The 24263-nt window shown below is 51.4% G+C and overlaps 8 protein-coding genes across 9 annotated transcripts; 4 read left to right on the forward strand and 4 right to left on the reverse strand.

The window, feature by feature from the left end:
• Position 1: 1 nt before the first annotated feature.
• PV06_09510 lies at positions 2 to 2928 on the reverse strand. 2 transcript variants are annotated; one of them, XM_016410963.1, is made up of 4 exons: positions 2670 to 2928; positions 1821 to 2419; positions 1553 to 1766; positions 2 to 1398 (listed from the first exon to the last, which is right to left on the reverse strand). In XM_016410963.1, the coding sequence occupies exons 1-4, from the start codon at positions 2754 to 2756 to the stop codon at positions 430 to 432; spliced, it is 1869 nt and encodes a 622-aa protein (XP_016258770.1). In that variant the 5' UTR covers positions 2757 to 2928; the 3' UTR covers positions 2 to 429. The 2 variants fall into 2 exon arrangements, with proteins under 2 accessions (XP_016258770.1, XP_016258771.1); XM_016410964.1 differs by lacking the exon at positions 2670 to 2928 and having other exon boundaries at positions 1821 to 2653.
• Positions 2929 to 3143: 215 nt separating this feature from the next.
• Positions 3144 to 4233, forward strand: PV06_09511 (cyclin-dependent kinase regulatory subunit). The gene is made up of 4 exons (XM_016410965.1): positions 3144 to 3602; positions 3652 to 3796; positions 3846 to 3904; positions 3952 to 4233. The coding sequence occupies exons 1-4, from the start codon at positions 3493 to 3495 to the stop codon at positions 3983 to 3985; spliced, it is 348 nt and encodes a 115-aa protein (XP_016258772.1). The 5' UTR covers positions 3144 to 3492; the 3' UTR covers positions 3986 to 4233.
• On the reverse strand, positions 4151 to 4969 carry PV06_09512 (uncharacterized protein). Its single transcript, XM_016410966.1, has one exon. It carries the CDS (start codon positions 4925 to 4927, stop codon positions 4289 to 4291), a length of 639 nt encoding a protein of 212 aa, XP_016258773.1. The 5' UTR covers positions 4928 to 4969; the 3' UTR covers positions 4151 to 4288.
• Positions 4970 to 6919: 1950 nt separating this feature from the next.
• Positions 6920 to 8419, reverse strand: PV06_09513 (uncharacterized protein). Its single transcript, XM_016410967.1, has 2 exons — positions 8271 to 8419; positions 6920 to 8219 (listed from the first exon to the last, which is right to left on the reverse strand). Exons 1-2 carry the CDS (start codon positions 8389 to 8391, stop codon positions 7129 to 7131), a joined length of 1212 nt encoding a protein of 403 aa, XP_016258774.1. The 5' UTR covers positions 8392 to 8419; the 3' UTR covers positions 6920 to 7128.
• A 576-nt stretch (positions 8420 to 8995) lies between these two features.
• On the forward strand, positions 8996 to 11414 carry PV06_09514 (uncharacterized protein). The gene is made up of 2 exons (XM_016410968.1): positions 8996 to 9079; positions 9203 to 11414. The coding sequence occupies exons 1-2, from the start codon at positions 9016 to 9018 to the stop codon at positions 11134 to 11136; spliced, it is 1998 nt and encodes a 665-aa protein (XP_016258775.1). The 5' UTR covers positions 8996 to 9015; the 3' UTR covers positions 11137 to 11414.
• Positions 11415 to 11545: 131 nt separating this feature from the next.
• Positions 11546 to 13288, reverse strand: PV06_09515 (uncharacterized protein). Its single transcript, XM_016410969.1, has 2 exons — positions 12955 to 13288; positions 11546 to 12860 (listed from the first exon to the last, which is right to left on the reverse strand). Exons 1-2 carry the CDS (start codon positions 13204 to 13206, stop codon positions 11754 to 11756), a joined length of 1359 nt encoding a protein of 452 aa, XP_016258776.1. The 5' UTR covers positions 13207 to 13288; the 3' UTR covers positions 11546 to 11753.
• A 2668-nt stretch (positions 13289 to 15956) lies between these two features.
• On the forward strand, positions 15957 to 18027 carry PV06_09516 (uncharacterized protein). The gene is made up of 2 exons (XM_016410970.1): positions 15957 to 16456; positions 16509 to 18027. The coding sequence occupies exons 1-2, from the start codon at positions 16037 to 16039 to the stop codon at positions 17517 to 17519; spliced, it is 1431 nt and encodes a 476-aa protein (XP_016258777.1). The 5' UTR covers positions 15957 to 16036; the 3' UTR covers positions 17520 to 18027.
• Positions 18028 to 20052: 2025 nt separating this feature from the next.
• Positions 20053 to 24143, forward strand: PV06_09517 (uncharacterized protein). Its single transcript, XM_016410971.1, has one exon. The coding sequence runs from the start codon at positions 20199 to 20201 to the stop codon at positions 23913 to 23915; it is 3717 nt and encodes a 1238-aa protein (XP_016258778.1). The 5' UTR covers positions 20053 to 20198; the 3' UTR covers positions 23916 to 24143.
• The last annotated feature ends 120 nt before the right edge of the window (positions 24144 to 24263 follow it).

Below are 24263 nucleotides of genomic sequence, written 5' to 3' on the forward strand. Positions count from 1 at the left end.
CCCTCAAAAGGCAATCTAGTTCGCAATTAAAACATGGGCATATCCTCCTTCAAGGCACTCCCAGACCATGTGTCCCGTGAGCGATTGAAAATTGGCCATTGCTTCTGCGGAGGAGAGCAAAAAAAGAAGAATGCCCACCAGCGCCTCCCTACCTACCTAGCTAGGTAGTGAAACAGCATGCTATGAGTGCGTGCTGCACAATCCATTGGAACCAACGAGTCCGTTCTTCTCGAACTCCCCAAAAATGCCACTGTGCAAAACCCTCAAAACTCCAAACGCTGGACAGCTTCACGCGCGTTCTCTCATATCGTTCCAAAGGATTGCAATGAAGCCATTTCTTGGAACTGGACTTTTTCTGGTCTAGAACATGAAAAAGCCTTGGAAATTCAATTGCCAGACCCCATCGATCAATCGAAACACCATATCCAATCAAGACACCTGTTGCGGATTAACATTGACAATCAAAGTACACTTCTCAAAGTCGAATTGTAATTGTGGGGGCGCGTAGTCCTTCTTTTCGCCGTCCTTGAGATCGGCCAGAACTTCGACCGACAAGGTATTTTCGCCAGGAACAAGTTGCACATCGTAAGCCCCGGCGACAGGCGAGTTTGGTTCTCGGAAAACGTGTGCGTTGTGCATGACCAGCACCCGTGACCGCCGACGTGATTTGAACTCTGTCGTTGGCAGCGGGATGATGCGAACATCTCGATATCCGAAAGGTACGGAAATGAAGCCAGACGTCTGAGTGCGTGTTGTGGAGGCCTGTCGTACAAGTTTCCATTTCGGGTCGTTAGGATTGTTGGGGTTTGTCATGAAGATCACAGAGCCCAACAAGGCCGATTCAATGCCCTTCCCAGGATCACGATATTGTCGCTCGAACGGTACGACACTCTGCTTTGAAATTCCTTGCGGAGTGGAAGATTCATGACTACGGACACCATTGGTAAGTGGCGCTGCTGGCGCAGGAGTGCCCAGCTCCTGGACTGGTGTCGGCAGCTGAGCAACATTGTTTGTAGGTGGGTTTGCTGTTGTCGCTGTTGTCAATTGAGGGGTGTTTGCGCTTGTGCCATTAGCATTGGATGTTTTAACATCAGTGCGCTCTGTAGCGACCGAAGTGCTGCGTCGGGTACTGAGGGCAGCACTTGAAGGAACCGGAGTCGAGCCGTTGACTTGAGTTCCTTTTGAACTTGCTCGTGCACGGCTGAGAGCTTCGCCCATCTCTTCCTTCTGCCGCCGTAGAGATTCACTGTCGATCGTGAAACCTGCATTTGGCGGTTGTGGAGTGGAGGAGCCCATCTTGAGTTTGAGAGCCTTTGGTTGTTTTGGCTGGGATAAGGAGAGCTTGATTTTGCTCTTCGGCACAGCGCCAAGCGTATACAGTCTGTCTTGGGACCACGTCTGTAGAGTGTTAGCGATATGCCCGTATGGTCTTCATACGGATGGGAACGTGTGACAATAACAGAGTGCAGAGTTCGAAATGGGTCATGTAGCGAGAAAATATGGTGCGCAAGACCAGATATGGATGGGATGGCAAGTCCAAACAGGCACATACCTCGAGCTTCTCTGCCATCTCGTATATCTCGGATCCCTCTTGATTGTACTCTTTGGCATTTTCCCAGATCAAGCGGACTTCCTTGCCTAATGAGTCCCAATCTTGAACAACATTGTCCTCAACCATGGATCTGACATCTGATATAGAGGTGGGGTTTTTGATGACTTTATAGTAATCAGGATAGTCTTTCTTCGATACCCTCTCCTCGAAGTTGCTATCAAAACGTCAGTGTGACTACTTTCAGAGACATAAGTCGCTCGCGACTTACATGGCATCTTCTTGCGCTGACAACTCTCTGAGGAAATTCAGCTGTTCTTCTTTCAGGTCACCCGGTTGGTCTCCTGGCGTGGATCGTGCAGCTTCGCTTTGCCGTCTCTTGGTCGAGAAGGTCAATTTGATCTTCTCAGGCACAACAGCTTCTGATGGAGTTGATGCCTTGCTGAGTTGGTCAATTAGTTCTTGCGGGATTGGGGTCGGGTAGGCTTTGTAGTCAGCCCTCAGGTATGCTGGATTGTGCTTGGGCATGAAATTGGATATGGCCTTGCGAATACGCTCTGCATCCTCATATATGCCAGACTTGTAATGATTATAGTCCTTTGCATTCTGCACCATACGCTTCAGGTCCGACTCCAGCTTTTCCAGGTTCTCATATTCATGGGTTTTCAAGCTCTCTTCGATGGTATTAAGGGACATAGGCATTGCAGTCGACAAATAGTAGTCAGGATATTCATCCCTGTCGGGAAGATCGAGGAAGTGAACAGCAACATTACGCCCGTTCTTATCCTGGGATCGTTTTAGGGAGCCGACAAGTTTGAGGCCTATCTCTGTTGTGGTTTCTCGAGTTTCTACGTCGGGAAAGTGGGCGTCCTGTTAAAGATTGATGGAGTTAGCGAAGCTGCAGCAAACTACTTGACTGCACTGCAGTCATGGTCAAGTGCGGAAGAACATGGCGGGAGCAATGCGGGCATGATTGCGACGGAGCGCGATGGTAGGACTGCTGCGCGGGGCTTCTGGCGTAGCGAGTGCGACAGAAGTCGAGGCAGTTTGGGGTTGGCGGGATGAAGGATATAGGATCTGGAGGAAAGAAATATAAAAGGGAGTTGGTTGAGTGACTTACGTCGTTACGCTTGCGTCGCTTGGGATCAGGCGTGTCTGGATAGTCTTCGGGTGAGCCTGTAGGGCCGCTTCTGCGCTTCGAGGTCATGTTTTGGGCACTCTTAACTTTTCGACACGTAGAGCGATCTTGGGGGTTTGGCGCGCAGCAACTGTCGGCGGGCTGGATAATAGGTGCTGAAACAGAGTCACAGCCTTGGATGGTGTATTCAAGCCAATTGCAGACACATTGAATACCAGGGGCCCCCAATGCATATCACTCCATCTCATCCATGTGCTGCTCTCTCTGTCCTTCATACAAAACCCACCGCAGACGCGACAGTACAGGCAAGAATCGAGTCACGTGGAGAGGCAATGATGCTTACCTAATGTCGGCAAAGCTGCCGAAGTTGACCCTGACGGTTGGAAATTAGTCGCTTGGCTGCGGCTGCGGCCACCGTCATTGGCTCTGCTCCTTCCCGCATTGCGATCCTTGTGTGTTTACAGTGCTTCGTCGTTCTGCCACTGTCGTTGTGACCTGGAAATTCGACCACAAACACACTGGACAAAGTGGTGGTGCAGCGATCAACATTCTCTTCTTTTCTTGCCGCCTGCCTACCGTTGTACTTTCAGGATAACCTACTTTTTAACAAGACTTCTCCTTTCGCATCCACAAACCTAAGTAAACTCTTCGACGCGATTCAGGAGCACGAGACCTTCATTCGTTCAAGGCCAATACATAGCCTTTCCTTGGTTCCCGCTCGGTGCCACTTCGATAGCACAGGCTCCTACCTCGAACGAACTGGGTCGACGAGCAATTTCATCGATTTTCCCGTGACACTCGCACAATGACTGCCAATATCGATATGTCACGACGAAACAAGAAGCCAAGGCAATTGCTTGAGAATGAGAGAGCGCGGTTGGAGGAATTTATCGACTCGATCGGATACTCTGCAAGGTAAGACCAAAGAGCAAGGAGGTGTAGAACAAAATCTCACAACGTCCAGGTACTCTGATTCAGAGTATGAATACCGACACGTCCAACTGCCGAAAGCCATGTTGAAAGCTATTCCACGAGATTACTTTGACGAGTCTAAGGGAACGCTGAAGCTCCTGTGGGAAGATGAATGGCGAGCCCTTGGAATTACACAGGTTAGTTATCCAGACTTCACGAGAAGGATTTTCGGCTTAGACTGCGCAGAGTCTCGGATGGGAACACTATGAGGTACACGAGCCAGAACCACACATTCTGCTGTTCAAGTGAGTCCACAAACTCCTCGGTTGAAAGCACATACTGACGTTCTCAGGCGTCCGATTGGGTATCAGCCTCCAGCTCAATGATCAAGGAATGTTTCAAGGTCACTCAAACAGCGCAGCATTGGGATGGCGTTAATCTGTTGTTGTGGGAACTGTATTCAATTGTGCATTCAGCGAGCGTGCTTACCAGGTTTATATGACTTGACTAATGACCGCAAACGGACGGGATTTGGGCACCAGATATTAGACGTTCATTCAGGCCTTGCATACCTAGTTCAACGATCAATTGTAACTCCCTGGGCAGCAGGCCAGATACACTGCTTCAATCTAACTGCAAATCTTTGTTTTCGCATTAAGTTCAGAGGTATCGGTTCGGCCACACGAAGCTCATGTCGCATTCTTCTTGAGCCACTCCTCCCACTGTCCCACCGTCCAGCCAGAAGATATGCTGCGTTCTTCGACTCCATTGAACAAGACCGTCGGAGTGACATGGACACCTGTGAGTCTGTTGGCCTTGACCATCAACTTGACGTCGTTGGTAACCTTGTTTCCGATGTTCAGACCACCGTCGTCGTCCGGCTTGTCCGGAACCAACAGCAAGTCCAGAATGGTTTTCTCGTCCACCCCGTCCACCGTGCCCGCCAGCTTGGCCAGTCGCCTGTAGGTGTCGTTGCGTACCTCGTTGACGACGTTGACGTCAAAGTAGTCGGTCTGCTGCTGGAAGAGCTTCTCCGAGAACGCCCAGAACGATTTGGGAGCCGTCTGCAGTACGGCGGCGCCGGCTTCGTGCACGAGCGTCGAAGATGGGTGCCACGGTTGGATCTGTTGTCGGAATATGACCCGAACTCCTGGGTTTGTATACTTGGTTCGAATGATGGGGATGACCTCGTTGTAGAACGTCTTGAAGATCTTTGCGGAGAACGGGCAGACGTAGTCCAAGTAGATCTCGATTGTGTGTTTGGCTTCAATACCGTGAGAAGCGGCAGAGGCGAGCAGCTGCCCGGAGAACTTGGGTGGTAGAGCCATTTTTATTTTTTTGTTCTTTTTTTGGGATGTATAAAATAGAAGAAGGGGGAGAGGTACATATACCTAAAATCTACTCTCCGTATATCAATCAGATCGGCGAGGGATTCCGTCATCAACAACAATAACGGGGGACCGGGGGGGTAACGTAATCCAATCTCATATAATCGAGGGGCATACGAGTAGCAAATGCAATGTCAATCTGACATAGCACTTTGAGAAGAACGTCAAGTCGAGACCTGACCATGCTCTTGGGTGTTTACTGTCAGTGTTGGCGTCTGCTGTATCGATGGCCCGTAACAGAGATTCTTGGAGCTATCGTTGAGTCCGAAATACACGCCAATTCATTCATGCGTCCAACATCCCCCTTTTCACACGACACAAAAACACTGTGTCTATCTCATACACAACCTAGGTACCACAGGTATTCGCCTCTTGACGACATCCCATTGTATCCTCTATTGTGCACTGACGATAGCACTGGATCCCTCCTGGCTTGACAATGCTGCCTCAGTTCGACCAGGCTGAGGGTTCCGTTTGTTACTGTGTGCACTTCAACACACCATGCTCGCCCACCTTGCAGTCTTTCATGGGCCTTTTTGAGCCTCAGACCAACGATCTCATGCTCAAAGCACATGGTAGGGACAAATATAGTCGCGGCGGCGTCTGTACACATCGTTTCACTGTCCCTATGGTCATTCTGGGACCGCCATCTTACGGCTGAGGCCATCAACACCTCACCCACCCTTCTCAACCGCCTAGACAAGCCCAAGCCCCGCGGTGCAAATTCCTCCCTCATTCATGCGCTCCGTTCTTGAGCCATCGTTCATCTTGCGTCGATACATTCTATTGAACCCTCTGCCTCATGAATCATGGCCTATTGTCCCTATTCATGCTGTGTTCTCCGCGTGGGAAGGTTTGTTCTTTCCATCAATGTGAAAGTCTGTGAGTATCCCCCCAGGTAAGTTCGAATCCTTTTCCTCTTTCTCTCCCTTCTCCCTCCCTATACCCTCGAAACGCACATACACATCTCTCCTTGCCTCGACAAAATGGAGGCCAATCAACTCATCATGGCATTGCTCGCCCTCGGCACCAAGTGTGTCGCCTTTGCCGCCTTCTTCTCTCTCCGCCTGCTCGTGGCGTTGCTCCTCCTCGTTTTTGGCGAGGTTGAGCCCCGCCTGGAGTTGTTTGGGCTCTTGTGGCGCCTCCCAAACGACCCTCATCTCGCTCTGGGTGTGGATGGACCCCCAGATGTCGACTGGGCGGACGTTGTTCTGGGTTGGTGGTCTGGTTTCCTGGGCTTGGTGTCGCCCTTGTGGCGGACCAAGGATGACTTGGGAGGGCTCAAGGGCCTTCTCGATGCGAAATTTCTCCCATTTCTTCACCGGGCATCGGTCACAACCGCCGGCGGTTGTTTGACTTGCGACGGCGCCGGCCTCGTGCCGGAAATGCTCGTTTGCTTGCCCTGTGGTGCCTGGGTGCATGTCGACTGCATCCATGGCTTGGAGATCTCGCACGGCTGGTGCACGGAGTGTGCACAGTGTTCCCTCGTGACGGGAGAGTGGACCGAGACCAAGGTCCAGCGCGACATCAGAAAGAGAAAGGAGAGGGCCCTGCGCAAGAAGGAGAACAAGCGCGAGAATAGGGCGCAAGGACGACACCAGAAGGAGGAGAGGGCTCCGAAACAACCTCGCGGTGGAGGAGGAGGTGGATGGGGGGCGCCCTTGGGGATTCGGCATCCTCACCAACAGGATTTGAAGAAAAACTTCTTCTACCCCTTGGGCGCCGACTAGCAGAGGCAGCAGAAGGCTGCGGCGCGTGCTGAGGCACGGGAGCAGGGGCGGCGGCTCGCGGCGCAAATTGAGCGTCGAAGCCGTCGAGGGATCTGGAGGTGGTTTGAGAGCCTGAAGTGAAGGAACGGGTGGGGGACGAGGTAATATGATAGCGCCGGACGCCATCATGACGAGACAAGACACGTGTGCGAGAAGAAGGTGGTAGATAGAATAGCCATGGAGGCTACCAGAAGGCCACGTGAGAAGCAGGACTTCTCAAAAAGTGAGAGAATGATCAATGACCTTTTGTACGAGTACAGCTCCTTTCCCAGACCGATCTAAATACCTCTCTACATTTCCCATACCAGAACTAGCAGAGTCATCCCAGAAAGTGGCGTACGGAACAGATAATGCTACATATCTATGCTCAAATCAAGCCCTTTTGGATACCTGTTTGGGAGCAGCGGGTTTGGGAGCCTGGCTGGGATGGCCAGCCGCCATCAATCTCCGAATGGTCTTCATGAACTGCTTCGTCTGCGTGCCCTGGTAAGTGCCATTGTTGTTCAAATTCTCGACCACATGGTCTAAAAATGGCATCTTCTGTTTTCGGACTGTTGGGTAGTCACCACGGACATACGTATCGGCAAGGCCCTGACGCTCTGTCTGTCGTGAGACAACGTCGCTGAAAGACATGTCGTGTGGCTTAGCCTCGATATTCTTCCGCTCTGTCACTCGATCGGCACGCTTCTGAGCCATCTCCGCGGCCAATTTCAACACTTCGGCCTTCTCTTCCTCACTCTCGAAGCGTGTGAAGTAGCCCTTGACGTAACGCTCGGCGAGTTGCCCGGGGGTCTGATAGCCATGCGGGATGCGGTGCGCAAGCCATTCGATCCGCTGCTGAACAGTCTCTGTCAAGCCCGTGCCAGAGAGCGGTGTGTTTGGCCAGTCTGCTCGAAGGTCCTTGACCGCCATGTTCTGACCGGGGGTGTAGGTGATCTCCTCAGTGGGGTTTGGAGGCGGATCAATCACCGTATTGACCCAGTGGTCTACTTTTTCCTCAATCTCGAGATCTTCATCGGCATCCTCATCCTCTGCAGCTTTTCTTGCCTTCCTTTGATCGCGGCGCTGAATTCTCTTGTCTACTCGAGGTCCTGTACCACGTCCCGCTGGAGCTTTACCGGGCTGAGAGCTTCTTTGTCCGCTGCGTTGGAAGGGAGGACGGCTGGAGGTGCCATCGCGAGGAGGGCCTGTACGGCGCAGAACGGGGCCTGGCGGAGAGGGCCTTGAACCAGGTGTTGATGTTCTGTTGATATTTTGACGCTGGCCAGGCTGGGTGGTTGCGGCTCCCGCGCGAGCTGCGGCGCCTGGGCCAGTATTTGACCGTCTCAGGAGCGTACCACGCTGGGCTGGTGCACTTGATTCACGGACCAGGTGTGATGGACCAGCACCTTTCGGTCCTATCTTTTCACGGATTATACGTGGACCGGACGAGCTCGCATTGCTGTTCAAGGCCTTAGAATCGTCTGCAAAGAACTGTCAGATGGAGAATAGTTTAGAATGCAGGATGTATATACCGTCTGCTAGCAGGCTGCGGGCGGCAGAAAATCTTCGAAAGGTGCTTTTTGGGGGCAATGCCGAGCTCGTAGGTCTCGCCCTGAGACTCAGCCTTGCACATCGTGTGCAAAGGTGGTCCATTGCTAGCGTGATGCTGCGTACCAATACAAGTATCAATCAGACTACGTTCAAAATCATTGTAGATTTGGATCCGGAGCTTCAGTAGCGAGAGAATCTTGGCGCATCACGTGTTTTCAGCCTCGTGGCCGCGAGGCTGCGCAGGTTGAACATCAAGACTCGACAAGAGCGTAGTCTCTAGGAAGGTACTGGCTACGTACGGACTACATCAAGGGCAAATACTGGTAGGTGAAAATCCAGCGCACTTAGTCGGGAACGAGAGGTCCTGTCATGGACAAAAACCTCAAATCCAGCAGGAGATGTACATAACAAGCGGGTTTGGTCCCTGATGCGGGAGAATACTACCACCCCTCGACGATACTGCAGTAGAGCCGTCAACACATATTGGAAATACACAAGATGGGTTCCATTGACGAGTCAAAGTCAGTGAGGATCGAGGTCAGGCAAAGTACTCACAGGGTGAGTATGTTGGTGTCTCCAATACTCAGTACGAGTAGAGAGAACAATGGCCAAGCCATCTGGCACTAGTCTAAATGCGGCATTTGCCAGCACCAGTCTATATCACTGCCATTCTTCAATGATGTTTATCGTCCAGAAAACATTATATCGAGTACCACCCCATTGACAATGGTTCATACCCGTGGACAAGGCGCCCGACCCGAGGGCTTTTCGGAATACCAACCACCAAAACGTGAGCGAAAGATGGCCCAATCCCAAGGTGTTGCTTGCACATCCCCAGTGCCTGCAACTTTTGTCTCCCATTACCAGCATGCTTCCACCCAGACAGAGGACCTAGATCTAACCAGTCGAACAGAGACGCAGAGTACAAAGCGACGCCGAGAAGACGATGGCTCAGAAAATTCCTCGAAAAGACCGCGGCATGCGGTCACCCCAGAGCAACCTCGTCGAGGAAATACTTTTATGTTCTCCGCTACGCGAAACCGAAGCCTCCTTACCTCCGCTCCGCCTAAGCTCTCTTCGCGTCGCGATTCTCCCTATAGTAGAAAAGCCATCATTCCCGTCGAGCGAACGAACACTCCACCGAAAACTTCAGAAAAACATGACGAGGGCGATGAAAGGATCAGGGAGCCAGAAACACCAGCTCAACAGACTCCAGCAAGAGCAGGCGGTCTTTTTGGCAGTGTTAGAAAGATTTTTGGCTACCTAACTGGTGCGCCGAATGACGCAGAACAGGCAGAACAAACGCGACATTCGAACAGTGAAGTAGAAGACGTGTCACCTAAACAAACAACACTTGACCACAGCATTTTCACCTCCGATGTACCTTCACCCACACCAAGAACAAACGGTTCTGCCCCTCCTACTTCAGAGGCTCTCGTGGATGATCGTGTATTTACCAAAGAGAATTGGAAGCGGAGAAGGGCTATGAATACCCGCGCTGGCCGTGAAGCACTGGCGGCTTTGAGAGACACCAACACTGAAGCTGAAATGGAACAGTTCAATCCCACTGAAATCCCAGGCACAAATAAACGCAAGCTTGCTTCATTCAACGGAGAACTGCCACCACCTAAGAGAGGTGGTTTCGGCATCGACGAGACTTATCTAGACGTGGACAATGAGGTTGAGGGACTCGAAGAGTCGCGACCCACATGCGATGAGCCTTTCACACCATCAAACAAGATTGCACCACAAACTCCTTTGCGCTCCGCTCTGAGAGCAAACACTTACACCACCTTGGCACGATCCGGAAAGTCAGTACGCATCAACCCACAGACCTCGGTGAAACATGTGTATGGCACATACGGTCGCTCTGGAGAGTATCGTGGCAGCATGTTTTCTGATCCTTCCGACAGATCAAAAATATCCGAATCATCTGCGTCTAGTATCTCCGCGAGGGACGTGAGCGGCATGCACCCCCCTAAAACCCTCCAGAACACTGCAAACAATACATCACCCAAATTTCGACTTGATCCCAGCGTCGTTGATCCGAATGATACCACCTGGCGACCATCTCTCGCTAATCCTTCTCCTGGGCATTTCCGGGTTCCTGATATGGACGAATATGAGGAGGATGAAGAAGAAGATACCATCACACTCGGCCAGACAACTGACGAAGAAATCCCTCCTCGACCCAGCACGCCTCGAATGTCTCATGCAGAACTTCCTGGATCTTCCTCTTCCCTGACACCAAGTTCATCAGTTCAAGATGAGAGCTCTGTCAACGACACTACCGAAAGCCGATTGGAAAAGGCAAGGTCTGATGCTCAAAAATACAAACCAGCACGATCATCACGACTTTCGCTCACCGAAAAGGTGCGCTCACGATCCTCGTCGCCTCCTTCAGAAGATATGGGAGAGATCAGCTCTTTTCGTGAGTCGCAGATTGAGGTTTCAGATACGCCTCCTATCCGACCCAGGAGCCAAATCGGTACTCCCAACAATACAACAATGTCGTCATCATTCAGCCCAACGCCAAAGGCACGTAAAGAGTTGGACAACACTGCTGTTGGAGAAGACGGGATGACGGACTATCAAAGAGAACACCAATACGACGAATGGGCCGCCGGGCTCGATTGGCCTCAAGCGCAAACTTATGTCGAAGCCGGCATCGCGTCTCAATTTGTCGACAACCTAGTCCGAAAGAATTGGACCGAACGTGACAGTCAAGAGTCAGCCGAGTTCTGGACTCGAGAGTTTGATCGAGGAGAAGAGTTTGCCAGGCAAGCGGCCGCCGAGGGAAGAGAGCTCGTTTGGATTACCGACCCTGAAGAAATGATTGATTGTTAGAGACATGAAAACTCAATAGGAGGGGAATCCTGAGGACCAGGCGCAGGAGTCACGCAAACAATACGTGGTAGAAATAATAATACTTTGGGACATGGATGGACTGGCGAAGCGATAACGACGTGAACTCAGGGCAGGTGTGTGTGGAAGGAAAAGACGGGCGGCATGGTATTGGCCTCCTTCGGTTGGGTTCATTTCACATCGAGCAGCTCTCTTGTGTGTCCTCCGGGGACACTCTTTTTTGATGTTTATCACTATCTTATCAAGCACCTCATTTTTGCAGATGCTAGAGGCTAGAGAGAACCCTTTGGCTAGTGTACTGTTTATCGCTCGTACAGAATTGGAAATGAACTTTCTTCCACCGTTTTGCTTTTTTCAAATGCTCTGTTTTTATGTTTCATGTACGGAGTAGGTTGACCATTTACAAACAAAAGACTTGCACCAAGGTGCGTTGAGAGGTGTCTGGGTCCTATACATTGTCTCTGTACCTCTCTGTGGGTTTTGGTTTTATGTTTCGCATGTATAAGGCAGGTACTTACGGAACCTGGAACCCCTGGGTCGGTTTATTCGGTTTCTCCCTAGGTACTAGGTAGACCCATTGGTTGACTGAGCTCCTGGTTTCAAGCTTTCGTCTGATCGACAAAGCCAACCTCAATCACACTCAACGTACTACCTGGAGGGGTCTGGATGTTCTTGATGCCCAGAATCTTGCCTCGACCCTTGTCCTCGGTTCGAGCAAAGAGTTGCTCGACAAGCCCTTCACCGGCCCTGGACACGAGATCCTTCCACTCGTCCTCGTCGCGTTCCTTGGCGTTGGTCAGGGCCATCATCTGTAGGTCCGTCGTGCGCATCATGCGCTCGACGTCGTAGGGCAACAGGCCGACGGTCGACGGCATGAGTTGGTCCATGAGAACGATCCTCGAGTCGGGGGACATGGCTTGGACGAGCGGGCGGAGGATCTTGATGGCATATTCATCACTATAATCGTGCATGATCATGCGCAAAAAGTAGACGGCGGCGCCCTTGACGGGTTGGGGTTCGAAGAAGCTGTGCTCGACAAACTCGAAGCGCGGTCGGAGGTGTTCCGGCACCACGCTGGTCGCCGGGTCTTTCGCGTTGTTGATGATCTTGGGGAGGTCCTGCACGACGATGCGGATGCCCGGGTTGGTCTCGGCGATGGGGATGGAGCAGTGGCCCATGTTGCCCGCGACGTCGACGACGACGGAACCCTCAGGGAGGCCGGCCCAGTCGAACCCCTTCGCGACGTGCTCGTTGGCCATGACGGGGGCCTTGGACATGAAGGTCATGATCTTGCTGAAGCGCTCGCGCACCGCCGGGTTGGACTCGTACCACTCGTACTGCACCTTGTCCGTGTTGAAGGTGTAGTTGAGTGCCGCCTTGTTGGGTTCCTGTCGTCCGTGTCCGAAGTGGTCGAGGGCGTCGACCACACGCGCGGCCACGGGGAACGAGTCCTCGGCGATGAAGTGGTTGAAGGAGCCGACGCCCCAGTGCGTCAGAAGTCGAGACGATGCCGTGTGTGCGATCAGGCCCGGCGAGGGTTCGTGAAAGACGTGGATCGCCATGAGTTGGCGGAGCATTTGTTTGAGCTGGGACGGGTCCAGAGACAGTTTGGAAGCAAGGTCGGGGTATGTTATTGTCGACTTGAGTGGGACGTTCGCTGGGATGTTGTATCTATGGACGTAGCGGAACGCATTGAGATCGTGAGCCTGTAAAGGGGGAGAAAACAAAAGTAAAGGTCAGAGTCGTTGCTACCTACTACCGACGAAATATCAACAGATTCCCGTTGGGTCTTCAACGTACGCAGTGATATGAATGCCAGGTCAGAACATCATCCGGGCCAGCGGCCAGATCGTACAGTCTCTTTGCAGCAGCGCGAAGGTCGAGTCTGGCGGCGTCGACCTCTGGAGTGACGGGTGGGAAGAACTCTGGTCCATTCTGGTCGAACGTCGGCTGGGGGAGTTTCTTGGACGCGAGGTAACCCTTGATCTGTTTGGCAGTCTCGAGGCACGTCTCGGCCAGAGCTTCCAGATCTTCGACTTTGGAGTCAAGCATGATCTTGACTCGATTAATAAGTCACAACCGACCGGTACTTTTCTGTCGTCGGCCAAAAGGGTTTCTGATGGAGTGCGTGGACAGGTTCCAAGGTACTTACTGGCAAGTGTGTAGACACGTACCAGGTGTTTGACTCCTTATCTTGTGAAACGCGCGGGAAGACGTGGCATGGCCTATTTAAAACCAATCGCTTTGACAACGCAGCATTGCAGTAGTGTCAGTGTCAAGTGAGAGACCGAGCGCGCGTTCGGATCCACCTTTGCGAGGTACAAGAGTTGGGGGACTCGCTAGCGTGCTATATATCGCGACAGATTTTATGCTTGGGACAAAATGTGATGTACAAAATGTAAGGCCGCCGATACGAAATGCGACCATCAGCCAAGCAAGAGGTGAATGTGTCGGAATGGGTCGAAGGAGCGTCAGGGACACGGAATGGAGTAACATGCAGGAATAACGAGTATGGAATGAGGCGGATCAAGGCTGCAGCTAACCGTAAATGTTCTCATGCCGCGCTGGGGTACTTCACATCTATCCCGGATATGGGACTTTGGTCTCTCCAGAGACTTATTGCAGCAAGTAAGGATTCTCGTAAACGTCCTAGGAAGTCAGGCAGTCCTCTATATAGTGCTTGGTTCCGCATTCAGGAGAAAAAGTGGAGGTCGAGAAATGGAAAATCAATCCTCCATACGAGTACGAACACAACAACATGAGTTCCATTTCAGTCACACGTCAATGATGAAACTAATGTCGAGGGTGAAGATAAGAGTTACACATCTATCTCTCACTCAGCCAGCCTTGACGCCTTGCTTCCAAACTCCCACAATACCTTCACCTTCCCACAGAGTAGCCAGCTTCTCAGTAACGTTCCCTTTCACAAGCACTAGATCGGCTCGCTTTCCTTTGGCGATGATTCCTCGATCACTGAAACCGAATCTCTTCGCAGGGAGCGCCGTTGCCGAGTGAAGTGCTTCGGTAACGCTCATGTCACACTTTTCGATGTACAACAGCAGCTCCATCCAGAGACTTGGACCAATGCCCGAACCCTTCAGTCCAGCTACAGCATCAGTCCCCGCGACAACGTCAATACCTTCCTGTCTGAGTCTCTTAACTGTATCAAATGCGTATTCAAGCTTGGCTGCTGCGTCTTTCACGTTCATGGCCTCCCTCATGTTTTGCACGGTGAAATCGTCCACCAGTTTCTTTTGTTTGGCAAGATCTGCGAATTGGTCTCGCCAATCCTGAAGTTCATTGGTCAAACTTGCAAGGATGGTCAAAGTCGGGATAACAAATGCGTTGTTCTTCTTGTAAAGGTCAATGGTGCTTTGCGGTGGAGGCTGGTCTACGAATGTGTGTGTAAGACCATCCGCACCAGCTTTGAGGACCACCTCAGTCATGTCAACACTGAGTGCATGGCCGACAACGGGGAACCCTGCGGCGTGGCCAGCGTTGACCACGGCCGTTTGAAGCTCGAGTGTGGCTACAGGTATAGCGCCGGTGGGCATGGCGAGAGAACAGCAATTCTCCTGCATGAGTTTGATGTAGTCGGCCCCCTTGGCCTTATGGCTCTTCACAAAGTCTGGTGCAGTTTCGACAGTCACATTTGGCCACGTTTCGACAAGCGCTTTTAGCTGCAATACATGAGCCAGTGAAGATATGAAACGGCAAAACTGTAACCCGATTTCTTCTCTGATGAAAGACTTACCTCTTCAGTTGGGTTGTGACCCAACACGACTGGCTTCGGCCACCCGCCTGCGATGGTCGCACCATACAGCGAGCTTTTCAGATCCGACATGGTCACCGTTCCATTGGACTTCTTGGCCTGAGCTAATTCCTCGGCGACTGCCTTTCTCTGCTTCGTCACAGACTCTGGATCGGAGTGCATATCACACACAGTCGTGACACCACATCGCAGCGGTGAACGCAAGATATCATCCTCGCTCGCCCCTGGAGGAAGGTGAAGATTGTGGACGTGCATGTGTGATTCGATCAAGCCTGGAAGAAGAGTGCACCCTTTGCCATCAATCACGGCAGCCCCAGAAGGATAGTCTGTGCTGGGAGTGAGAGTGGTTGAGACGGATGTAATTGTGCCAGACTCAAGGTCAAAGGTGACAGACGCACCAGAATAAATCGAGACGCCGTCAAAGAGAAGGACGGAATGGATGACGGTTGAGCCCATCTTGATACTGGGCCGCAATGTATCGTAGGCTACGTATACGGAGAGATTGACTACAGGTCAAAATGATGAGCTTCATATACATGAACTTGGAAATTAATAGTCCTTTTGTTAGGGATCGGTGTAGACGGTCTTCGGGGTGGGGAGTCAGCACTCCGTAGTCTGGCTGGCTATTTTGGTACCGCATGTGTAACTGAATTGTGGAGGCGGGGCAACAACTCGTCCCGCAAACCAAGTCGCTGCGAGACCTGCTACGGCACCTGTACTCCTTGCAGACCTAGTTTGATAGAATACAAAGGACATGCTCCTATCTCATATGTAGAGTGATTTCAGTTCGTCAGAGTCGTTGGTAAGAACATGGAAAGTACAGGCACGAGATGTCGACCAATCAAAGCTCTCTCTAAAGATCATTTCTTGATTTGGCGCTATCTCATTAGAGCGTGATCGAAATGTACATATTAACAATAATAGAGTCACGTGGTGATAAGATAGCACCCCCGGCTAACTTGCTTCATTTCCAAGGGATCTCTTGAGATAGAATGACACCGACTGCGTTTAGCTCAGATTTCGCACAGGACGGCTCTACACAACTCTTGCGCAGAACTCTTTTGGAACGGTGTCACGACATCGTACCGTGGTTTCTTAAGTCAGAATACGATGGCTTACTCTCCCTCGCCCACCCCGCCGCTGACGGGCCCTGACGCTTCTCTATACCCTCAGCATCGCTCACCCACTCCTCCAGCGCAGCCACTGTCCAAGAGAGACAAAAGACGGAATCAACATGTCGCACACCAGCAAGAGCTGCATAATGAGCTCGCCTCAAATCGAGAGCAGCACTACCGGGAACAACTCATTGCCCTCCAAACCGACATGAGCCTTATCTCTCAAGCTGACCCCTATGACCCTGAACCTTTGGAAGACTCGCCAGAAGAGATTGCCAGGATAGCCGAGTTAGCAGCATCAGGAACGCCTTATCAATCACAAATGTCCTCGATGGCCGGAAAATGGTATGCCGAATTTGTACATGAGGTGAACGATGCCAAAGAAGCAAAAGAGATCGCCCTCATCCAGCTCATGGTAGGTTGGACGATACAATCCCGCATGGCCCACTCACTGATGAAAACTGTAGAACAACCACAATGCGCGTCTGGAAAGACTTAAATACGAATGTGACTATCGACTGCACCTTGCTGCAGAAGAATGCGAGCACATGACCTCAACCTTGCGAGAACGACTATTCCAATCCCTCTCTCACAAAAGACAGAGACTTATGAAAGAGAAGGAACAACTTGATATCGCAGACACCAACGCCCTACTTCTTCATCCTAGCCAATTCAGTATCACCAACCCTGGAAGTCCTGGAGGCAATCACACGAGTCGCAAGACTCGTTTCACCCGACACCGGGAGCAAGAAGACCTCAACGGGGTGGGTGACATGCACAAGCGCAAACGAAAACATGTCGATGATGATATGGGCTCCCCGTCGCGAAATGGCATCTCAACTCCGGCAGACCGCAAAGGAAGCGCAACATCGAATCAGACCGCGCCAGTCTACTCGATCCACTCTCTCTTCACGGACAAAGAGCTCAACTTCCAGTCTCACCAGGCACAGATTGCAGCACGACACTTTTTCACCACATCACGCAAGGAAGGAGAAGCAAGCAACACAAGAAAACGTGGCAAAGACGACCATGGCAAGCGAGCTGGTTCTGAAGATAGTGGATCTTCGGATGAGGAAGAGCTGGAAGCCCCGGAAATGGAGAGATCGGCCAGCCAAAACGTGCATGTTACCAGATCGACGAGGACCATTGGTGGCATGAGTGGCTTGAATGCGCTTAGTGACCTGGCTGAAAAGGCCGCAACCCGTCCAGCTCTGCCATACGCGACATTGCACACACACCAAGGCCGGCAAGGTACCTTCCTGCCACAGCCAAGTCGTCTATTAGCCGAGGAACTGGAAGAGGATCTGTTCAAGTTTGCACAAATCGAATCTCAACCCAAAGGCCAAGTGGACAGAAAGGCTATCGACGAGGCGCTTAAGCCGCTTTCCGAATCTCGAAGCAACTTGGCACCGGATTGGCCAGTCTATCTGGATGTGCATTTGGTGGACGTTGACCCGAGAAAGACGGCCGGTGTGTAGCCAGGCTGTTGGTCAGCAAGTGACCATTGTGCACACCGGGATGGAGAACGAAATAGCCTAGATGACAAGTTCCCACGGGGTAGCCATGGGGTACTTGGATTTTGCCGGATTGCGACACCGGAGTGGCATGTAAGGATGTTTATTGAAATTTGAAAGTGCCTTACAGAATGGTCGCTCAAGCAGGAAAGATGCCGGTGTTCCGAGGATCAACCAGAGCAACACTACTTGAACTCGTGCGATACACGTTCTGAGTCTACGTGATACGAGGGAAGCTAAAGTACTGGCCTAGAGAGAATCCACCACCTACAGATCAGGCCGAAGAGCACAAGCTACAAGGATGTGGTATTCGTAGACGTCACACAGTGGCATTGAGATCGACAGGGCTCGAAGAAGGCCAGTGTGTGCCCTGGGTACGAGTCAAGTACTCCGTACGTGTCAGAGGGCCGGGAGTACGAGTACTCGTAGGCCGCCACCCATAGTGCATTTAGCTAGCTCATTCCAAGTCCTGTACAATACTGTATTGTACTCGCGTTCTTTAGGTGCAGTGGTTGTCGTAGGTACCTCGGGTTGGTTTCTGGGCTACCCGTTTTAGGCCACTTTAGCTGTTTGTCCCCCCATCGTTTAGGCGGCGTTAAAAGCTAAGGTACCCATGTTAGGTACCTGGGGGCTCCTCCCCCAGGCCCCTACTAGGTGAGGCTAGTGGGCACAGGTACAGGGAATGTATGGAGTAAACAGCTCCTCCTCTGCCACGTTCCCCGCACTGTAGCAATTCCTCGTCCTCTTGTGAAGCTTGTCTTCCTGCATGGTGTATGAACCCCGGTCAATACATGCCCGTCGATCCACAATAGCATCATCTTTCTCTTTTCCACAAGTTGCGTCGGAGTCGGCGAGCGAGTGGTCACATCTGTTGACCATGAATGTAACCTGCCACACAAAATACCGGTCCGATTACAAGGTATAAGTGATCCATGTGCTGCTACGTCGCATGCCCTTCTTTTGTCCTCGCGCTTCTCGCTGCTACTAGAAACCTCTTGTTGGTGTTCGTAGTCAAAATGTGGTCGTCTCTTGCTCAGTTCATTCTCGCCTCGAGTGTCGTGCTGCCGGCCTTGTGCCAGAACAGCTCGACGACTGCGAATCTCACCGCACCCGTCGACCCTTTCACTGTCTACACTCTGAGGGCAGAGAACATCACTGCCAAATACATTCCCTATGGTGCTCGTCTCACATCATTGATCGTCAAAGATCGTGACGGCAACGATCAAGACGTTGTCGCCGGTTACGATGAATCTACACGATATGTCACAGACACAGAGACCAACCACACATACTTCGGTCCCGTGGTTGGTCGCTATGCCAATCGTATCAAGAATAGCACGTTCATGTTGAACGGCCAATCCTACCATATTCCTGCCAACGAAAATGGTGGTCGTGACACCCTCCACGGAGGTACTGTCGGTTACGACCAGAGGAACTGGACTGTGGTGACTGCCTCAGACTCAAGCATTACCTTCAGCCTTCTCGACACGGGCTTCGAGGGATTTCCTGGTACGGTCTACACCACCGCAACCTTCACCCTCTCAACTGCCCCCAGTGGTCCACGAGGGGAGATGCGCCCGCGACTTACGAGCAACATGGTTTCGAATGCACTGGATCAAGAGACGCCCATTATGCTTGCGAACCATATATATTGGAATCTGAATGCTTTCAAGGATGCAACGATACTGAACGATACAACCCTGTGGATGCCGTACGCTGACCGATATATTGACATCGACTCGATCGAGATCCCTACGGGCGGCATAAGTTCAGTATCTAGTCTGCCAAACCTAGACTTCACCTCGCCAAAACTGCTCGGCGTTGCTGTCCACAATGCTACCGGCCTCTGTGGTGGAGGCTGCACAGGCATTGACAACGCCTTCATTCTCGATCGCCCAGCCAGTGCAGGTCCGACGTCTTCCAATTTCCCTGTACTGTCTCTCTGGTCACAGACCACAGGCATTCAGTTGGATGTGAGCACAAACCAGCAGGGTTTGCAGATATACACGTGCAATGGCCAAAATGGCACGATCCCGGTCAAACAAAGCCAACAACAGAGGAATAATGGCACTGCTGGTGCGGCCAAATTTGTCAACAAGTATGGATGCGTCGTCATTGAGACTCAAGCGTGGATCGATGGCATCAATCACCCAGAGTGGGGAGTTTCTGACTATGAGATCTTCGGACCTACAACTGGACCGGCCATCAACTATGCCACTTATGACTTTTCAACGTTCTGAGGCACCGACTGAGGAACCAGAGACTGGGTTTACAGGACATGATTTGGGTAAAGCGGAATAGTTGTGTCTGACAAAAGATAGAAGAGCATGCGTAATGAACTATAGCCTAGGAAGAATTAATTAGTTTTGTCAGACCAACAGATTTTCTCGCTTTCCCCAATTCGGCGCGTGGCCAATCAGCGACTTTGATTGTTATGCCATAGTAAACAAACAAGATCGTGGTTCCCAGAACATTTGTAGGAAGCATAGGGTGAGATCGCGTAGCATTCACGAAGGAAGTCTGACCTGGCATTGATCGCGAAGTACTGTAACCAGAGAAAAACATCCATCATGGTCATCGGATTGCCAAAACATCTGTCGTTTTGTTTGGATACTGCTGCTGGATGCACTTCGTAGTCCGAGCATGTCACCAATTTCCACCCGACGCTCCTTATCAAATACAATGCCGCGATCACCTTCCATTCTTACATCCTACCACGACGAAGACCTCAGCTCTCCCGACCCCCTAGCGAACTCATTCGAAGACGGACAAACCGAAAACTATGTGTCGCGCCCCAAGCGCAACTCTTCCCCAAGCAAATACTGCGCTCACTCAAGAAACCCCTCCAGACGAGCTACCGGTGCAACTGTTGCCTCCTCAACATTTTGCTCAGTATCCGAGCAGAGCCTAAGTCCGTGGAAGATCAAGGTCACAGTGGAGGCTGCACCCGAAGATCCAGAAATAGGCGACGTTGCGCCTCGAACAATGACCCGAACAATGAAAATACCTCTGAGGCAAGACTCGTCACCTACGAATATAGATACATACAATTCGAGAGGAAGAAATACGGTTACTGCATCTGGCAAGAGCAAGCGGAGTGGGACTCCTGTGCGAGGAGCAAGAAACACAAGTCGCTCACGAAGACAAAGCGTGACGGACCTGGATGTACGGCCCCTCGGCGACGATGCGGACGAAGACGACTGGCTGAGGCAGAAGAAATCCCCACGGAAGAAGAGAGCTTCACGCGGCCGGAAGACTGATGAAGCAGATTCGACATCATCTCCTCTTAAGTCAGGGAGGAAGTCTGCCCGGGTTGAAGTACGTCAGGATACAGATGCTGAAGATGGGAGTGAAGACATCCATCAGCAAGAGGCCACACCAGATTCTGAATCTCCAGAGTTGCGTTCCATCGATCTGAATAGAGTTTCGGTTCGAGGAAGACCGGTTTCGATGAAATCTACAAAGGACTCTGAGCACGACTCTCACGACAACGACCCAGATAAACAGCAAGCGCTACCCAAAGCGTCGAGGCAGAAGGGCAAAGAGGTCCGGAAAGTGTCATCCAATAGTGCACTAAGTTATCCCACGCCGTCGCCTTCCTCATCCTTTCATGGTGATCCGGATGATGTGGGAAATGCCTTACAACAAGATACAGAGGGCGGTCTGGGAGGTGAAGGGTTTGATACTGTACTAGAAAGTGAGGGCTTCACAATGATTGATCTTGACGCCCTGCCTTCGGCGAGACAATTTCGCAGCAGTCCCGCCATGACTGCCGAAAGTAATCCTTCCAGGCCAGAAGGAGGGAACACGACTGCCGAGATCCCGGAGACTACGCAGGCTTCATCCATGACTGGGGCCGTATCTTATCCTGCTCTAAATGTTGACGAGAGTGAGATTTCAAGTACAGTGCCGTCATCTCCGCCAGTCATTGAACGAGAGAAGAGTCTGTTACAAATACCTTCTGCTGCACCGGCAGGGATTCGAAAAGTCACACCACAGCCATACTCATCTCCGAAACTGCCTTCACCTCCCAGAAACGTTAATCAACGGACTGCTAACCACAGGCACCGAGGATCAGCCTCTGCGCTGTTTGCAGGCATTGCTCTGCAGGAAGTCGTGTCTCCAGAACATTCAGCAGGCCACCCGCCCTCTCAGCAGAAACCAAGCTCTACAAGCCATCAATCATCAAGCCATGAAGATCACTTGTTCGAAGGCTTCGATACCGGAACGAAACGTGAGCTGAGAGCTGGCCTCCGCTTTGGAGAAGAGCTTGCGAAGCGACAGTCATCTGATCCGGCCGAGAGAGAATCTTCCAGTGAGGCACCTGCACGGAAGAGCGAGGTCACCGGGTTGGGCATCTCTTCAAGGCATGGACAAGTCAAAGCCCAGGCAGCAACTCAGGTATGGAGAGGGGAAACTGTGGTCCAGCATACACCGATACATACTTCGACTTCTATGGGAGCAGATCCGAGAAAGGGAAGCAGCAACGTTACACAAACGCCTGAAAGTCAATCACTTATGAAACAGAAGCCTGAGTTGCTTGATACCATGGCTCGGCGCGAACGTGAATGGCAGCTCGAGCGTGAAGCGGTCTCAAGACAAATCGAGAACGCGAGCGAGAGTCAAGTCATCATTATCGACAGTGATGATGAGTCTATGTTGCCAGCGAAAATCCAAAGCACTGGTGAAGACGACCAATTCCATCAACTACAAGAGGAAGACGAAGAGGACATTTGGCTGGCAGAGGCGAAGAATTCTTCTTCGAGCCCGCCTCCTGCTCCACTACCTGATCTACTCACGCGAAATGAGCACCAGAAACAAGTCGAACCGCCCAAAGAAGTCAGTGACAAGCCTCGAAGAAGTCTCATCCCAAGCCCATGGAGGAGAGGTGATGACATTGCTCCTTCTGTTGAGCAAAGTACCTTTTTGTCCACGAATGCGGACGAAATGAGTGGTTTGGGATATTGGCAGGAACAAGAAAGCAAGATCAAATTTGGGGCTGGTGAGATCAGAAGACAACAGCTTGGGCAGAGAAGAAGCAGTGGAACCTTTGACATTGATCTTATGCTTGGTACGCCAAAGAAGGAAGATGACCAAGATATGAGCTTCCCGATGAACGAGGGCGATGATCATCACGAACACTCGGGTGCGTCGGCTGTTTCTGAGGATATGAACGGGGTCAGCAACTCAACGATAGAATCAGTAGATGTATCTGTCGATGCTTCGGATCCCTCAACCTCTCTACACGAAGAAATCCATGATATTCCAGGAGTTGACGATACACCGGCGGCACTCGCTACGCCTCCACTCCTTCAGCAACACTCACCAGACGCCGCACCTGTTCAGCGACCACCAACACCTCGGTCTGCGCTGAAGGGTTCCAGACAAACCATTGGTCAGATGACAGGTTTCGAGAGAGCTGATACACCAACCATTATCAGAAAAGTGGTGTTTAGTGAAAGATCAAGAGGTGTCGATATAGATGGAATGGAAAGCAGCTTCAGCATGAAAACGGGCAGTGATGATACAACTCTGGGGGAGGCTGGCTTACAGCTGCGTCGCGAGCTAGAAGCTCATGAGGATGAACTCGATGCTGGCCTCGAACCTGATTTAGGCAATGGCGTTGAGGATGCCGCAGCTGAAGATTCTGGTTATACTGTGAGCTCGTCAACATCATCAGAACCAACGCCCACACCACAATCTCAGTCGATCAGGAACACTGAATCAGCAGCAGTCGAGATTCAGGAGGCATCGTCATACCTGATCAGCAATCTTGACGGCACATTGAGCCCAATGCAGCAGTCGCGCGAAGAAGCGAGGTGGGCAACGGCCAAAACAAGCATACCTTCTACCGATAGAAGGTCCAGCTCGACCAAATTGAGCTCCCAAGCCAAGTCAAGGTTACCATCATACCTTCTTCCACCATCTTACCCGTCAGACCCATCACGACCCTCGTCGTCGAGACTTGGGCTTTCTGGGGAATTCACCAACAGGCATTTTCGAACCCTGCATATTATATACCGAAAATCACTGCGGCCCAAATTCCACGGACCGACGCGAGCATCTATCCGCCCTGACGTTCTTGCCCTCGAAGGTCGTGAGATGGACATTGATGAGACGAACAATGGGATGGGCGAGTTGTTCACCTGGACGATCGGACAAACCGAATGTGCAGTGATTGAGAGGTTCATGCAAGAAGTTGAGTATTCCAATGGGTTTTACCGTGGGAATGGTGCAGGAAGAGAGGACGGACCGCGATGGGGATGGAGTGCAGACCAGATTGGAGAATGGCTTTGTCGAATTGTGGTTGGTGAAGTTGTTCGAGAAGAGGAGAGAAGGACGAAGGGAGTGAGAGGGTAAAAGGGAGGCCCGGTTTAGGAGTTTCTACGACATGGCTGTGATTTGTTGTTGTGTTTTCAAAAGAGCAAGCGGTTGTCACTTCAGCGATTTCACTTCTTGACTTGGAGATATGAGGTTATGGTGGTCTCTATCAAGCCTTCCTTACATATTAGAATCGTGTGCATACCTATGTAGTGGTGGCTCTAGTCTTTTACGAGACTGAATGAACGAACGAAAAGTTCGATACGATTCGAATGATAGTTTAAGGGACTTTGATACTCAAGGAAGAGCCGATCTGAGAGTGATAGTCGCAAGGGTACCGAGGACCCTTTAGGCGAATATATTCAATTCTTGGTGTCGACAGTGTTA

This window comes from Exophiala oligosperma, assembly GCF_000835515.1.
Source record: "Exophiala oligosperma strain CBS 72588 unplaced genomic scaffold supercont1.10, whole genome shotgun sequence".
Classification (NCBI taxonomy): Eukaryota; Fungi; Ascomycota; class Eurotiomycetes; order Chaetothyriales; family Herpotrichiellaceae; genus Exophiala; species Exophiala oligosperma.

Bases quoted from the DNA above. Each gene is read 5' to 3' on its own strand.
- PV06_09514 (XM_016410968.1), top strand. From the start codon at position 9,016: ATGGTTCATACCCGTGGACAAGGCGCCCGACCCGAGGGCTTTTCGGAA. The intron at 9,080-9,202 runs GTGAGCGAAAGA...CCAGTCGAACAG, and splicing joins GGAATACCAACCACCAAAAC to AGACGCAGAGTACAAAGCGA.
- PV06_09517 (XM_016410971.1), top strand. From the start codon at position 20,199: ATGTCACCAATTTCCACCCGACGCTCCTTATCAAATACAATGCCGCGA.
- PV06_09512 (XM_016410966.1), bottom strand. From the start codon at position 4,927: ATGGCTCTACCACCCAAGTTCTCCGGGCAGCTGCTCGCCTCTGCCGCT.
- PV06_09513 (XM_016410967.1), bottom strand. From the start codon at position 8,391: ATGGACCACCTTTGCACACGATGTGCAAGGCTGAGTCTCAGGGCGAGA. The intron at 8,220-8,270 runs GTATATACATCC...AGTTCTTTGCAG, and splicing joins CCGCAGCCTGCTAGCAGACG to ACGATTCTAAGGCCTTGAAC.
- PV06_09510 (XM_016410963.1), bottom strand. From the start codon at position 2,756: ATGACCTCGAAGCGCAGAAGCGGCCCTACAGGCTCACCCGAAGACTAT. The intron at 2,420-2,669 runs GTAAGTCACTCA...AATCTTTAACAG, and splicing joins AGCGACGCAAGCGTAACGAC to GACGCCCACTTTCCCGACGT. The intron at 1,399-1,552 runs GTATGTGCCTGT...AACACTCTACAG, and splicing joins AGATGGCAGAGAAGCTCGAG to ACGTGGTCCCAAGACAGACT.
- PV06_09511 (XM_016410965.1), top strand. From the start codon at position 3,493: ATGACTGCCAATATCGATATGTCACGACGAAACAAGAAGCCAAGGCAA. The intron at 3,603-3,651 runs GTAAGACCAAAG...CACAACGTCCAG, and splicing joins TCGATCGGATACTCTGCAAG to GTACTCTGATTCAGAGTATG. The intron at 3,905-3,951 runs GTGAGTCCACAA...TGACGTTCTCAG, and splicing joins CCACACATTCTGCTGTTCAA to GCGTCCGATTGGGTATCAGC.
- PV06_09515 (XM_016410969.1), bottom strand. From the start codon at position 13,206: ATGCTTGACTCCAAAGTCGAAGATCTGGAAGCTCTGGCCGAGACGTGC. The intron at 12,861-12,954 runs GTACGTTGAAGA...CCCCCTTTACAG, and splicing joins CCTGGCATTCATATCACTGC to GCTCACGATCTCAATGCGTT.
- PV06_09516 (XM_016410970.1), top strand. From the start codon at position 16,037: ATGGCTTACTCTCCCTCGCCCACCCCGCCGCTGACGGGCCCTGACGCT. The intron at 16,457-16,508 runs GTAGGTTGGACG...TGAAAACTGTAG, and splicing joins TCGCCCTCATCCAGCTCATG to AACAACCACAATGCGCGTCT.